Below are 13126 nucleotides of genomic sequence, written 5' to 3'. Positions count from 1 at the left end.
TTAATTTGATGACTTTAACTGCAGTTTGGCACTTTCACCTTCATTCAGGAACATTTCACGCATGCCCCCTGTGACAAACGAGATATTTGATGCAACTGAGCTGCTGGAAGACTGTTGTTTTAATGGAAGTTCATAACACATGCTGAATGGAAGGAAAAAAAAAAAACTCTGCATTTCACAATGCAGGTGTCTGTGGTCTGCACTGACTCTGTAGGTGCAGAGAGTGTCAAACAGCCATGGGTGTGTTTGTGTGTGGAATATCCTGTCGCAAAACGTGTCAAAGTCCTATAATGACGGTAATAGTTTGATTAAGGTGTTTACATGTCTGTACTGCACTTCAATAATGCGACTAAAATCAGCATACTCCACATGTATTAATTCGATGTCTCTTTAGTTTAAATATGACCTTAATCGGATTCAATAAATCAAAAATCACTGTTTACATGGTTAACTCTTAATCAGAGTATTGTTATAATCACATTCAAATCGAATTATTGGTGTCCATGTAGTCACTGTAGTTTGTTGCAGTCCCAAAGCTTTAGAATTTTCTTTATATCGTTTTCCAGACTGGTCAATAATTTTCTTTTGAATTGTTTTAGGATCTCTGAGTGATGTCTAGCTTTTGAGGATCTTTTGGTCTACTTCACTTTTGTCATGCAGGTCCTATTAAGTGATTTCTTGATTGCGAGCAGGTGTGGCGGTAATCTGGCCTAGGTGTGGCTGTAAGGTTATGTGTTTTAACAGGTGACACTCTTTTTGGATGTTATTTTCTATTAATATAATTTAAATTAAATAATTTAAGTGTTTACTTTTCTATTATTTAAAGTAGTTTGATGATCTAAAACATTAAGGTAAAACATTTTTCACACCACTGTATATACACATACATGCATACTTAGAGTTTTTCATTATTTTTTACCAAAAGTCATCTCATAATCTGTTGGTTTGATTTCTAGATGATCCTGCTGCTCATCGTTATCAAATAAAGGGAAACCAGGGAGAATCTGTCACTTTTAATCCTTACATGAGAAGAGACATAAATGTTATGAGGTATTTTTTTAATGACATTCTCATTGCTGAGATCACTGTAAATCAGAGTCAGATCTGCACTAATGTTCGGTGTAAAGAGAGATTCACAGACCGACTGAAACTGGACAGTGAAACTGGATATCTGACCATCACGAACACCATAAGCACAGACTCTGGAAATTATACATTAGAGATTTTCATCAGAAGCGATGAACGCTTCAGCATCACCAGAGAGAAGACATTCAGCCTTACTATCACTTGTGAGTATTTTTTTTTCCTTTTTCTTCCCATTTTCCCAGAGGGGGATATTAAAACTGTTAATTAAACTTTAACCTAAATATTGTTAAATTGTAGAGTGTAAAACTTTGACTTTCAAAAACTTTGTAGTTGTTGTTGTTTTCACTGTACTGTGAAGCTGCATTTGACCTCATGCTGCTTTAGAGTGTGCAGTATCTTTTTGCCTTGTGCAATCATTGAACACAACTATCCTTGTTTCTAAATAAATAAATTTAGTAGGGCTGCATGATATAAAAAAAAAATCTGATGTTACGATTGATTTTATTTTGCTGCGATTTTTATTGCAATATGAATACAATTTCGGACTTGTATAGCTCGTTTGGAATAAAATCATTAACTTTCATTAAAATAATCTTATAGTGGAGGAGTGAATCACAGAAAATGCAAATATTAAAAATAAGATAGAGCAAAGAGAAGTGAAATAAGTAGTCAGATATTCAGGTACAGTAATACGATACGATATTATCATGATATTTTGCCCCTGATAATTATAAATAACGATATCAGCGATATATCACAAGTAAATGATCTACAATATATCTTAATTTGTAAACGAAGAGGGAAAAATAAATCAAAGTTTTTAAAAAGGATTTTGGGGGAATGCTTAGGTAGCTAGCTTGAAGCCAGTGGTGTTCTCGGTAAAAACAGAGGATCAGCCTAGTCACTCCATTTAGTTTCATTTATTAACCATCAACAAGAATTGTGCTCAGGAGGAAATGTGTGTCTTTTCTTTGTGTGTGTGTTTGTGTTTCTGGTCAGATACGCACACAGGAAAACAACAAAAAAAATCAGATTCAGTCCTCTGCACAGTTCAGCCATGTGCAGCCGAAAGAGCAAATTGTGGACACGTGCCGTTAATAAAGCCTTTGAGGCAGTCCTGATTGGCCTAAGATTGAGTGGGCAGAGATTGGAGTAAACCATCAACTGAACAGGGGTGTGACACTACTTTGAGTTTACAGTTTAGGACGACAAAACTTCTCAACAGTTATAAAATATTTTATTAACAACTCATATATTTCTTCAAATTGCAATATTGATATATGTTCGATTCGCCGTTACGAGAAGTGCCACCTCATGCATATCGCTGTTTTGTCCTTCCCCTAATATTGAATAATCAAATGTGATGTAAATGGTGACCAACAATAATCACAAATCCACATTGCAGGTGATGTGATGTGATGTGACTATTGCAATGTCGATGCTGAAACGTATGTATTGTGCAGCCCAAAAATAAAAGCCAAGTTTTACTATTTAGCTAAATAAATAAAAATAAACGGAATTAACTAAAAAAAAAAAGCAGGCCTTCTTAATGTGTTCATGCAGCAGTAGCATCTCAATCACTGATGAGGGCTTCAGATGAATGCATCTCTGCTCGAGTATGCGACCTTAAATACTGAAATCTCTCTGATGGCTAGCTGAACCACACGAGGATTAGCTTCTGACCTTTTGCCTGTAAATAGTTTTTATTTTATTTTAATTATTCTTGTCGCTTTTGTGCTGCACATACAGTAAACAACAGAGTATTTGTTTTTAGTAAATTACTTTAAAGATATTTAAATTTTGTGGGATTCACATGACTGATTGTTTTGTCCCACAACCCACACTAGATGAGGAGCTTACCTCCCGCATTCATCCAGCAAATCTTGTTACGCGCCTCACTTTGTGCTTGGGTCCTGTGGGTCCCACGGTACTCCTGCATGAGTGCAGCTCTCTAGTTTAAACTCAGAGTTTGGTTGAACCACCTTATTGAAACTGCCCCCTGATGACCAAAGCAGAGACGTGTGAATGTGGATCAGAGCTGTTGTTAAATACTGAATTTTAGATCCTTCACTCTCTGATAATAATCACTGTTTCTTTTCAGCTCCTCCACCTTCACATCTTTCTGAAGGTGCAATAGCAGGAATAGTTGTGCTTGTTGTCGCTGCTGCTGCTGCTGCTGTTGTTGGCGGTGTGATTTACTATCTTTGCCACAGAAAAAAGGAAGCAGCAGCACAGAATGTAAGACTTACCAGCCTGATCTCACGACGTAACGTAAGTATTTTACGTTTTGGCATTTTAGCGGCTAATTCATTCAAATTTGTACAAGTTCAGTCATACCAAAATGTATGATTTTAAAAAGAAGGCAGATCACCCAACCCCGGCTCTAAACCCAACCATCATTGGGTGATGAGTAAATCGTACTAAATTGTACAAATTAGATCGTACCAATTCTTACAAATTAGCCACTAAATCAAACAGTTACGAATTGCAGTGAGATTGTGTTGGAATTACACACAGCTTATTTAACAGGATGTGGAATGCTCTGATCAAAATAAACTAATTGGCAGAGATGGGAGTAAGTCACACATGTGCAAGTCTCAAGCAAGTCAAGTCAATTTTTGTCGGACTCAAGTCAAGTCACTGCTTATTTCAAGTAATGTCAAGCATATATATAATAGTTAACTATATGCGACAAACAAAACATAATTTTATTTTTAACAATATTTAAATTTATTATGACACTGTTATACACTTTGTTTCCAATGGGTTAAAGTAAAAAAAAATGTTAAAGAGAAAAGACATCCACTTTCTGTTACCTTTATGCTATTTAGAAGCCATGTGCACCGCTGACAGGTCAAATCTGCTTCTCTCTTTCTTTCAAGTTCAAAGCAAACTTTAATGCTTTAAAACTTTAAAGTATTTTAGATATGTATATAAAATAGCCTATGTATTAGCCTGATGACATCATCAAATTAATAAAATTAATAAAAAACTTACAATATCTATAATATTGGGGGGTTCAGGGAGTTTTCCGGGAGACAGAACAATACGGGAGATGGGCGGGAAATGGGTCTGAAATACAGGAGTCTCCCGGGAAAAACAGGAGTTGTTGGCAGGTGTGTATTAGGCGTACACAACATAGTAAGCCCAAGAAAAGTCTATGTGAGGGAAGCACTGACAAATAGTATAAACTTTGATTAGCCAAGACGGAGGGCCTTATGTCACTGCAGTATCTGATGGCTGAATGGCAACTGAATCGTTCTAATGAATCGTTTGAAGTGGTTATTCGTAATAAACCGATTGATCCAGTTCAGCAAATCCAACTGATTCTTTTTAAATGGTTTGCATTTCCAATAAACACTAATCACAAATTAATTAAAGTTACTTACTTTTAACTTGCCTGGCACTCCCTCTGACATGAAAAAAAAAAATATCCCAGGTTATCCACTTACTTAATAAAACCATTAACTTGAGTCAGGAATCATTTGCAGTGCTTTATTCGGAACAGTACAGAGAACCTATCGTTCAGACCGGTCTGAAAACAGATGAGCTGTTATTATTGCGCATGCGTGACTTAGAACTTTCGGTTTTGTTTTGTTTTTAAATGCATAAAGCATAATATATAACAAACGATTATGTATTTAACAAAAACAATCAAGTTATTTCGAGTCATTTCACTCAAGTTTAAGTCAAGTCTCAAGTCATGACAGTCAAGTCCAAGTCAAGTTGAGCCTTTTTGGGTATTTGTCAAGCAAGTCTCAAGTCCTAAATTTTGTGACTTAAGTCTGACTCGAGTCAAGTCATGTGACTCGAGTCCCCCATCTCTGCTAATTGGTATTTAAAGGTGTAGTTCACCCAGAGATGAAAATTCTGATATAATTTACTCACCCTTGGCTTGTTTCAAACAATAAAGAGTTTAATAAACAAACAACAGTTTGTGAATTTTTCCAACAGGAAGACGTTGCTGGAGAGGACGTTGCTGGAGAGGACGTTGCTGGAGAGGACGTTGGTGGAGAGAGTATGCTGAGAGAATCATAATGAGGTAAATAACAGATAAACAAGCAGAACTTCAGCTTTCTGTGGTCAACATCTTGTTGACAGGACAATTCCTCAACCCAGACGCCTGTGGCCAGCTTTAATACACACTTTATGCACTCCGTCCAAGATCCCAGAGACCTGCACCAAGAACGGTTACTCATTCACCTTACAGAACTCATCACTGAATTATAAGCTCTTTTAAAATGGACAATAGCTATGTTACCATCTAAATATGCACATTAAGGGTGCTTTCACACCTGTGAATCGATTCAGTTGTTCCGAAACAGAGATTACAATTGTTACATTGTTGCTCTTTGCTCTTTGAGCGGTTCGCTTTCACACGGCAAAGTTTCTATTCGGACCAAAAGAGCTAAAACAAGTCACGTGCGAGTAAACTCTCCTCACATTGGTCAGTGTGTCAGGAGAGGTCCCGCTCAGCTGTCAGGAGAGGTGGTGGTTTGGTGGTGATTGACAGGGTGCGCGCACGACGTGTCTGAGGAGAGATGCGGTGGGGAGGGGTGAGAAGGGTGCGCGACGATGCCTATTTGAGGACCGGGAGGGAGACGCAAGATTACCAGGAGATCATCACTCGTTTGCGGGCATCCGGAGACTCGCGAAACTTCCCGCCCTACTCATAATTCTCTATTCATATAGCCGTAAGCCTGTTACATATCCATAAAACACTGTGATATAATCGCGCTCGGATCAGATCGCTTTCTCACTGCAATCGAACCGCTCCAGGGTTCGTTTCAATCGAGCCGAGACCACCTCATTCAAGCGATCTCGGAGCGATTACTTTGGCGCGGAACAGAGCGCGATTGCCCTGTTCACATATGCCAAACAAACCGCGCTAACTGGGCAAACGAGATACGTTCCGAAACAAAAGTGTAGGTGTGAAACCACCCTAAGTGTATGTGCAAACCTGGAATATCTTATAAAACATTTGACAAATAAACCACCGTTTCCATCCACAGAGTCAAAGACAACAAATTAGCCACTTCCTGATAAACTGGCTGCAAATATCCCAAAACAATAAGGAGTTTGCTTTTGCAGGAGAAGCCACTGTAAGCCTTTTTTTCTAAATATAAATATGGAAATATCAATAGTTAATCATAATTAGTTATCATTAATTATACTATTTACATAGGCTATATGCTTTTACGCAACGTCTTTGAGTCAAGTGTTTATTTGTTCAAAGATAGTGATATCTGTGTCATGAAATAACCTGCTTAAAATATAAAACTACACAGAGCATGTAGGTAGATTGGCATGATTAGGGACACCAGTTTTGAGTGAATAATGAACAACTTCAAGTGTGATATGAATAATGCTTTAATAACTACACTAAACACTTCAACTAATCTAACATAAACACATTCAGTTGGTCTAAAAAAAGGCATTAAGGAGTGAAGAATAAAAGCATGAAGTTATAGCATTATTTTATATTCAGCAGATTGTCAGCCTGAAACTGTTTCATAATTTAAACACCTTTGCAAAAAGGTTTAGATGACGCTTAATGTATCTGTCACACACACTGAAATATCCCCTAATATCCTATTTCAGAAAAGACCTGAATGCTTAAAGATTTATAATACTGTAATAAGCTCTTTACTGAAATATCTTCCAAACTTTAACACATAACTCTTTAACTCTATTTCTGTAACTAAACCTAAGAAGAAAGATAAAAATGGTCATTTAGCTGTCAGAAGTGGCTGTAATGTGCAAAAAATACCATTGAAATTCTTCTCCAATATCTCAAGCGCAATCTGTGCCAGCCAGTCTTTTAGCTATGATTTTATGTAAATTGTAAATTAATAGTAATTTTGTTTTTATGTCTCTCTATGTTTGTTAATTTTTCTGCCATGCCATCCGAGTGAGTGTTTACAAACAGCTGCTTGCTTTGGTTAACAGAAAAGCTCTCCTTTATTTTGATAGAGACGCCATGTTCTGTTTTTAATGAGGTGTTTTCCCAGATTTGTTTATACAAGACATTACAAAATGTTTTAAAGAATTCTTTATATTTCAGTGTATATTATACTGAAATGTTTTCCCAGACACTTGCAGTGGTTAAGCAGACAATAGAGGTACTAGACAGTAGCCCCTTTCACACAGTGATACCGGAACGACTTTACCGGTGTATTCAAAAAAGCGCTGTTTACACAGGCGAGGACGTTACGAAATTTTTCCGGAAAAGAGCATTCACACATCCAATCCAAAATGCCGGAAAATTCTGACATCATCTCTAAACGGCTGCGTTTGTGTTTGCAAACATTTGACTGCATTACAAACTCTTCGGAAGGATCAGTATTGAGCAGGGCCGGAGTGGGACTCATTTTCAGGCCTGGAGTTTCAAGCCAGACCGGCCCACCTCAGTTCACAACTGATTCCAATTCAGTTACTAATGGCACTATCACGTCTTTTTCAAGAAAACTGCTGCTTTAGAAATTCAAATGTCCAACAGCCCTAACAGTATTTTATGTCTTAACAATAAAATCGAAAAAAATAATTTTCATGGGAGATTCGATCACAGGTCTGTGACATTGAATTGCAATGTGCTTACCACTGGACCACATTGGCGCTATTAGTGAGAGTAAAAAATAACTAATGACTTGCGACCCTTAAGACACAGCACTACTTTCTTTTGATGGCTCAATCTTTTTCTCCTATTTTTAGATTTCTGATCAAGTTATGTCAGATATATTAATGTAGTGAATCATTTGATTTTCATTGAGCAGGTGTTTTATTCATTTTATTCGAATTCTTATATTCACTAAGGTGCCGCTGTTTGGGGTCGATAGTTGCATTACATCATCATCATTAACGTTAGTTAACCTGCAGGCTGCATTTTTCTCACGGGGCTGCGAGAAAATAAATAAAAAGAGCGGCACTACGGTGAAATAATGATTAAAAAGAGTAAAGCTATGGTCAAATAAATAAATAAAAGAAAAAAGTGTAACTGCTGAGAGTGCAAGCAGCTAGGGACACCGGCCCTCGCGGCCAAAAAACAGACCGGCCCACCGGGAATTCTCCCGGTCCTCCCGATTAGCCAATCCGGGCCTGGTATTGAGTACAACTCCAATGAAAACAGAGGAACATTTTCGCATGTCGAGATGTTCATGATATGTGTGTGTGCTGGTGCTATGCTGCTCACGGGCACACGCAAAGCTTGAAGGTAAACAAACAACGGATTATCATAAACATTTTATCGATAATTATTTACACAGTTAGCATTAAGAAGGAACATAGAAACGTTATCTGACTAACATCTAGCAGCTAAAGGTGTCTGGAAAAATATTCTAAAGGCTTTTATTCTCATAAACCGCGTGGACGTAAATGCGTCTGACTGTTCTGATTGGCTAAAGCAGACGTCTCACGTCAGCACGTTCTAGACGTGGACGCGCTCTTTCCGGCAATCTTCCTTCTGCATTCACACAGCGCAGCATTCCGGCAAATTGACGGTAATGTTACAACTTCTCTTTCCAGAAAATAGCCAGAACGAATTTACCGGTATTTTCAAAAAGGGCCTGTTCACACATACAACCTTTTCCAATTTTCCGGAAAGGTCTGTATGTGTGAAAGGGGCTATAGATTATCAGATAGCATTTTAAACCCATTTTGGTTTGCTTGTAGGTCAGAAAAGCTGCTCTATGAATCTCTTTGTTCAATACATTTCTGTTGAACTGAATCCTCAGTGACTATAAAAACAAGTATTATGTGGGGCTAAGAGTGCCTTAGGAACTGAACTCTCATATTTGACTTTATTCATTTTGTCTTTTAAGCTGCCTTAAACTGCATTAAATAAAGTGCTGTATGTTGTCAGGTGTGAGTAGAAAATGTAGTAAGATACATACATGTACTGTTGGATGTGTGATTTTGTCTTGTCCAGTTTATCTCAATGTAAAATTAGCATTTTACAACTTTATTTTTAAAATAAAATCTTTACTGAACAGTCTACGTTGAGTAATGTTTCAAAGTTTTTACCTTGTCTGTTGGTTTACTGAACTTGCTCTAAACTGGTCTCTCAGTATTTATTTTATTATTACAAGTGGTTTTAAAAATTAAACTGCAGAGTGACTTTCATTGTCAGTTTTACTTTGTTTATAATATGTTATTATATTAAATTATGTATCTTGAAATGAGCCTGTAAAATAACAAAACATTTTGAACATAACTTACCTTACTTATAGGGATATACCTATTTTCTAACTTGTAAAAATACAAACAAAAGTGCATTTGTTAAGCTCAAAAAAAGGTGATGGCTGTACAATCGATTATAAAACATCAAGGCTTCCTCTCGACTGTGGTGCAAAAGAGATCGTTACTGTAATGTTTTATTAATTTGCTGAAGTGTGTCGACATCTACTGGTCACATTCACGAACAGCACATAAACCCTTGGTTTCACATTTGGTTCTGCAGCTGCCTGTTAGTTTATTGATTCAAATTTTGTTAATTTAGAAAAATCACATGTACACAGCAAATTCATCAGAGTTAAATTCTCGGTGTTGAAGCATTTTAGAGTAAAGTGTTGACGTTAAAGAGTTAGATTTTGATAAATGAATATAATAAGAGTTAGAATTGATTTTATTCAGTGCGAAATCAAGGAGTTATCTTTTTTACACTTGGTGGTGTTATTTCCAACATCCGGGAATTCACGCAGCCCCAGTCACTGAAGAATTTTCCAGACGCCATTTTCCATCTGAAGTTTAGAACAGCAACTGGTGAGTCAAACTACCTAAATGTTGGTATTTTACTGACTTTCTTTAAGGAAATACAGTTGTAAACATATTGTTAAGTTAATAACTTTAGAATGTAGTGACAATTTTAATCTTCTGCGGTTCATTCATGGTCGTTTGTGTATCTAGCTTAACTGCATTACTATCGACTTCTTTTCAAGAATGTTTTTATATGTGCTCACGCATACATAGTGCATAAAAACATCAAATGTACTTGTTCAACACATTTCTGTCACGCTTAATGCCATTTTGTGCGTTGTTACCCATCTGTAAAATAAAATCGACACTTCTCCTTTAATTCGAAGCAAACTAGCGAGGGAATTCCCGGAGCAGCCTAGCCTACTCTTCCCGGATGCTAACGGCAACACAGGACGGTTTCCATAAGCTCTGGAGAGTTTCTAAAACATATCTGGTGAGTAAATGAACATATGCTTACTTGTAAAAGGCTTCCTGACTAAAACATATGATTGTTTGTTATCCGTGTATGTTAATTTGGTTATTTTAAACACCGCAGCCCTTTTAAACTGGTTCATTCGTGGCCGTCCATATACCGTTAGTCCATAGACTCGCGTGATAACGTACGCTTGAATTATATTAAGTGTTGACAACCATTAAAGTCGGAATGTTAACATTAATGTCTTTAAATGACCGCGTTTGCACTTTCTCCGACATTTGACGTTACAGAAGTCTCCCGGAAGTTGCGGGACTAACATTAACGTTATCCCGCAAATGCACAGAGACTCCCAGATGCCTAAGTAGATGCCCGCAAATGAATGATAATCTCCCGGAAATCGCGCGTCTCCCGCCCGGTCATTAAACACTTTGCACACCCCTCTCCACCGCATCCCTCCTAGCTCTTCAGGTACGTCGCGCGCAAGTCACCCCCACCGCTCTTTAGGTACGTCGCGCGCAAGTCACCCCACCGCTCTTCAGGTACTCATCTCTCCCGCTACCTCCCGCAAATCAACCCTGTATCCCCCGAAAATGACTTTCCCAACTCGGGATGTCTGACGTTAGTAAGTTAGGCTATTTATGTAGTCAGGAACATCTTAGTCAAGCTTTTTCTCCCGCATGATATTGTGCTTACAACTAGGCTAAACTTAGCATGTACTGTACACAACATTTCCGTTTTATTAAAGACAATTTAGTGCGTTGTAAACAGCCACCTGTCTGTAAAATTAATCAACTGATTCATATTTGAGCAGCCTAATGATGATACAGGTTTGATTTGTAGATTTATTATCAATAATCAACATCTGAATCAAAATATATCTGAAAATGTGTAACGGCATACTTTGTGATGTTCATCTCTCTTTTTTTATCTGAAGGTTATGCATATGTGTTAGATACTAATGTTTTGTTGTTTTTTAACAGCCACAGTTCTCTATACAATAACACAAGACCCTGTGACGGTGGCTGATTAGAGACGGATGGTGTATTTCCAGAGTTGGTGAAATGACCAAGCACACCTTCTTGGTCATATGTGGTGATAATAATGAAGGTATGTTTGATAAAGTTCTGTATTTGTTTCACAATAAGCTGAGAGGGTATTAGAGCATTAGAGAATAACAAATGACATGAAGGTGATAAGTTTTGTATTGTGGGTGAACTATTACTTAAATAATGTTTTGCTCTTTGCTTTGCACTTTTCCTCTTCTGCTTATCCTAATAGTTAAGATTATATTTGGACCTGAAACATCTGCTAGACTCCAGGAAAGGTGGCGTCAATACTGGTCCTGAAAGGGCCCAACAAGTTGAATCTGGTAAAGAAACACGCACGCACGCACACACACACACACACACACACACACACACACACACACGCACACGCTTACAGAAAACTGTAAGTTTATGAATATTTTTTACACTGTGGCCAATATTTTGGGGAAGTCAGCATCACTAAATGATATAAAAGATAGAAAAGTCATAGTGATTAACCTAATTGTTTTTGGAGATCCAACAGTGATGTATGTGTTTTTTCTACTTTTCCATATCCTGTCACCTCAACCAGCTGGGAGAGTCAAGTTGTGGATCATCATGAAAATTTTCAAAAGGTGAGTTTAGATTTCTTAAATGTTTTATTTACTTTAAATGTTCTATTAAATATATCATAGAATTTGATTGCAATTTGTTTTCAAACATTTATCTTAGTCATGCTGGAGTCTTGAAGAGTTCTTAGAAGAGCATCACCCTATATCCGTGCATCAGGAACCACCAGACGAGCGATCAGCAGCTACTACATCGTCATGGATAAAAAGGTCATCCTGTGGCTGGGAAGCACTTCATTCACAGGACATGCTTGATGAGATTTCCTAGCTCCAGTTTGTTTTCACACAAGTTTCCAGCATTTATACCTTCATTTAAACTGCTGTGTTTGATATGGAGGACCAAGGAAACACCCGAAGTGAAAGATTTGCACACCAAGTTGTTTAAAATGTAATTTCAGAAGAAAACTATGCGTTCAGAAGAAAACTGATGAAACATCAAGTTTGGACCAAAGGACTAAAACAGCCTTTTTGAGCACTGGTCATACATATTTTGTTGATACTGTCTGTACTAATAAAACATTTAAAGCATATTTGACATTGTTGCATTTTAAAAACTGAATGAATTGTTGAAGTGGTGAATGTTTTCAAATAAAATGTTTTTTCTTTTGTAATTTACAGTCTATTTGAGTTTTTTACCATATTTACACTCAAGAGAGTTGAATAAAATAATATATTACACCAGGCAGTGTTAAATATAGTTACATTTTTTAACTCTGCCCAGAGTTAAAATTAACCCTTACTTCGGTGTCAATGTGCCAACCCTTTTGAAAGTGTTGATTTAACTCTGTTTTGAGTGGACCCCATGAGACACTTTCAAAGTGTTGAAATTAACACCCATAGAGTTGTTTTGGGTCCCCATATTTTGCTGTGTACAATTAAATACTTATAATTATTAGAATTAGCACTACTGTTCTTTTTAAATAAGGAAAACTTTCTTGAGGCAATTTATCTCATACACACTCTGCGATAGTAATTGTAAAACAAACATCACTACTTTTTGTACAAATACACAAATTTATTTAAAAACATATTTTACATTGACAATTTGCACATACAGTAACAGCAGCACATATAACGTTGTATATAGTTGTTATTTTGTACATACTGTTGAACATTTGCATTCACTATTTACTCCTATTTTAAAATAAAATTATTATCTATTTTTGTCCTGTCTCTGTCATTCTGTTGCACTTTAGAAGCTCTGACACGAAAACTAATTC

General features: G+C 37.0%; 2 protein-coding genes and 1 long non-coding RNA gene across 31 annotated transcripts in view; 2 read left to right on the top strand and 1 right to left on the bottom strand.

Annotated features, from left to right (window-relative positions):
• Positions 1-13126, bottom strand: part of LOC147831476 (uncharacterized) — a 35650-nt gene that overhangs the window by 3915 nt on the left and 18609 nt on the right. The window lies entirely within an intron of this gene.
• Positions 1-13126, top strand: part of zgc:113298 — a 59630-nt gene that overhangs the window by 30905 nt on the left and 15599 nt on the right. For 13 of the 26 annotated variants that reach the window (XM_087302737.1, XM_087302743.1, XM_087302741.1 and 10 more), the window contains 3 exons: positions 957-1289; positions 3188-3357; positions 5041-9076. In XM_087302737.1, coding sequence (XP_087158863.1) covers positions 957-1289; positions 3188-3357; positions 5041-5124 — 587 coding nt within the window. In that variant the 3' untranslated portion in view covers positions 5125-9076. Of the gene's footprint in view, positions 1-692; positions 745-956; positions 1290-3187; positions 3362-5040; positions 9077-13126 lie in introns of those variants that run through there. The other 13 variants (XR_015521194.1, XR_015521193.1, XR_015521192.1 and 10 more) reach the window with 5 other exon arrangements.
• On the top strand, positions 9784-12517 carry LOC141380152 (uncharacterized). Of its 3 annotated transcripts, none has more exons than XR_015521594.1 (6): positions 9784-9843; positions 10164-10270; positions 11239-11359; positions 11531-11621; positions 11870-11912; positions 12010-12517. It is a non-coding gene; the product is annotated as an uncharacterized LOC141380152 (long non-coding RNA). The 3 variants fall into 3 exon arrangements; XR_015521592.1 differs by having other exon boundaries at positions 11233-11359; positions 11536-11621; XR_015521593.1 differs by having other exon boundaries at positions 11233-11359.

This window comes from Danio rerio, chromosome 22 (assembly GCF_052040795.2).
Source record: "Danio rerio strain M-AB ecotype USA chromosome 22, GRCz13ab, whole genome shotgun sequence".
NCBI lineage: Eukaryota > Metazoa > Chordata > Actinopteri > Cypriniformes > Danionidae > Danio > Danio rerio.
This window is presented reverse-complemented; position numbering and strand designations above follow the sequence as displayed.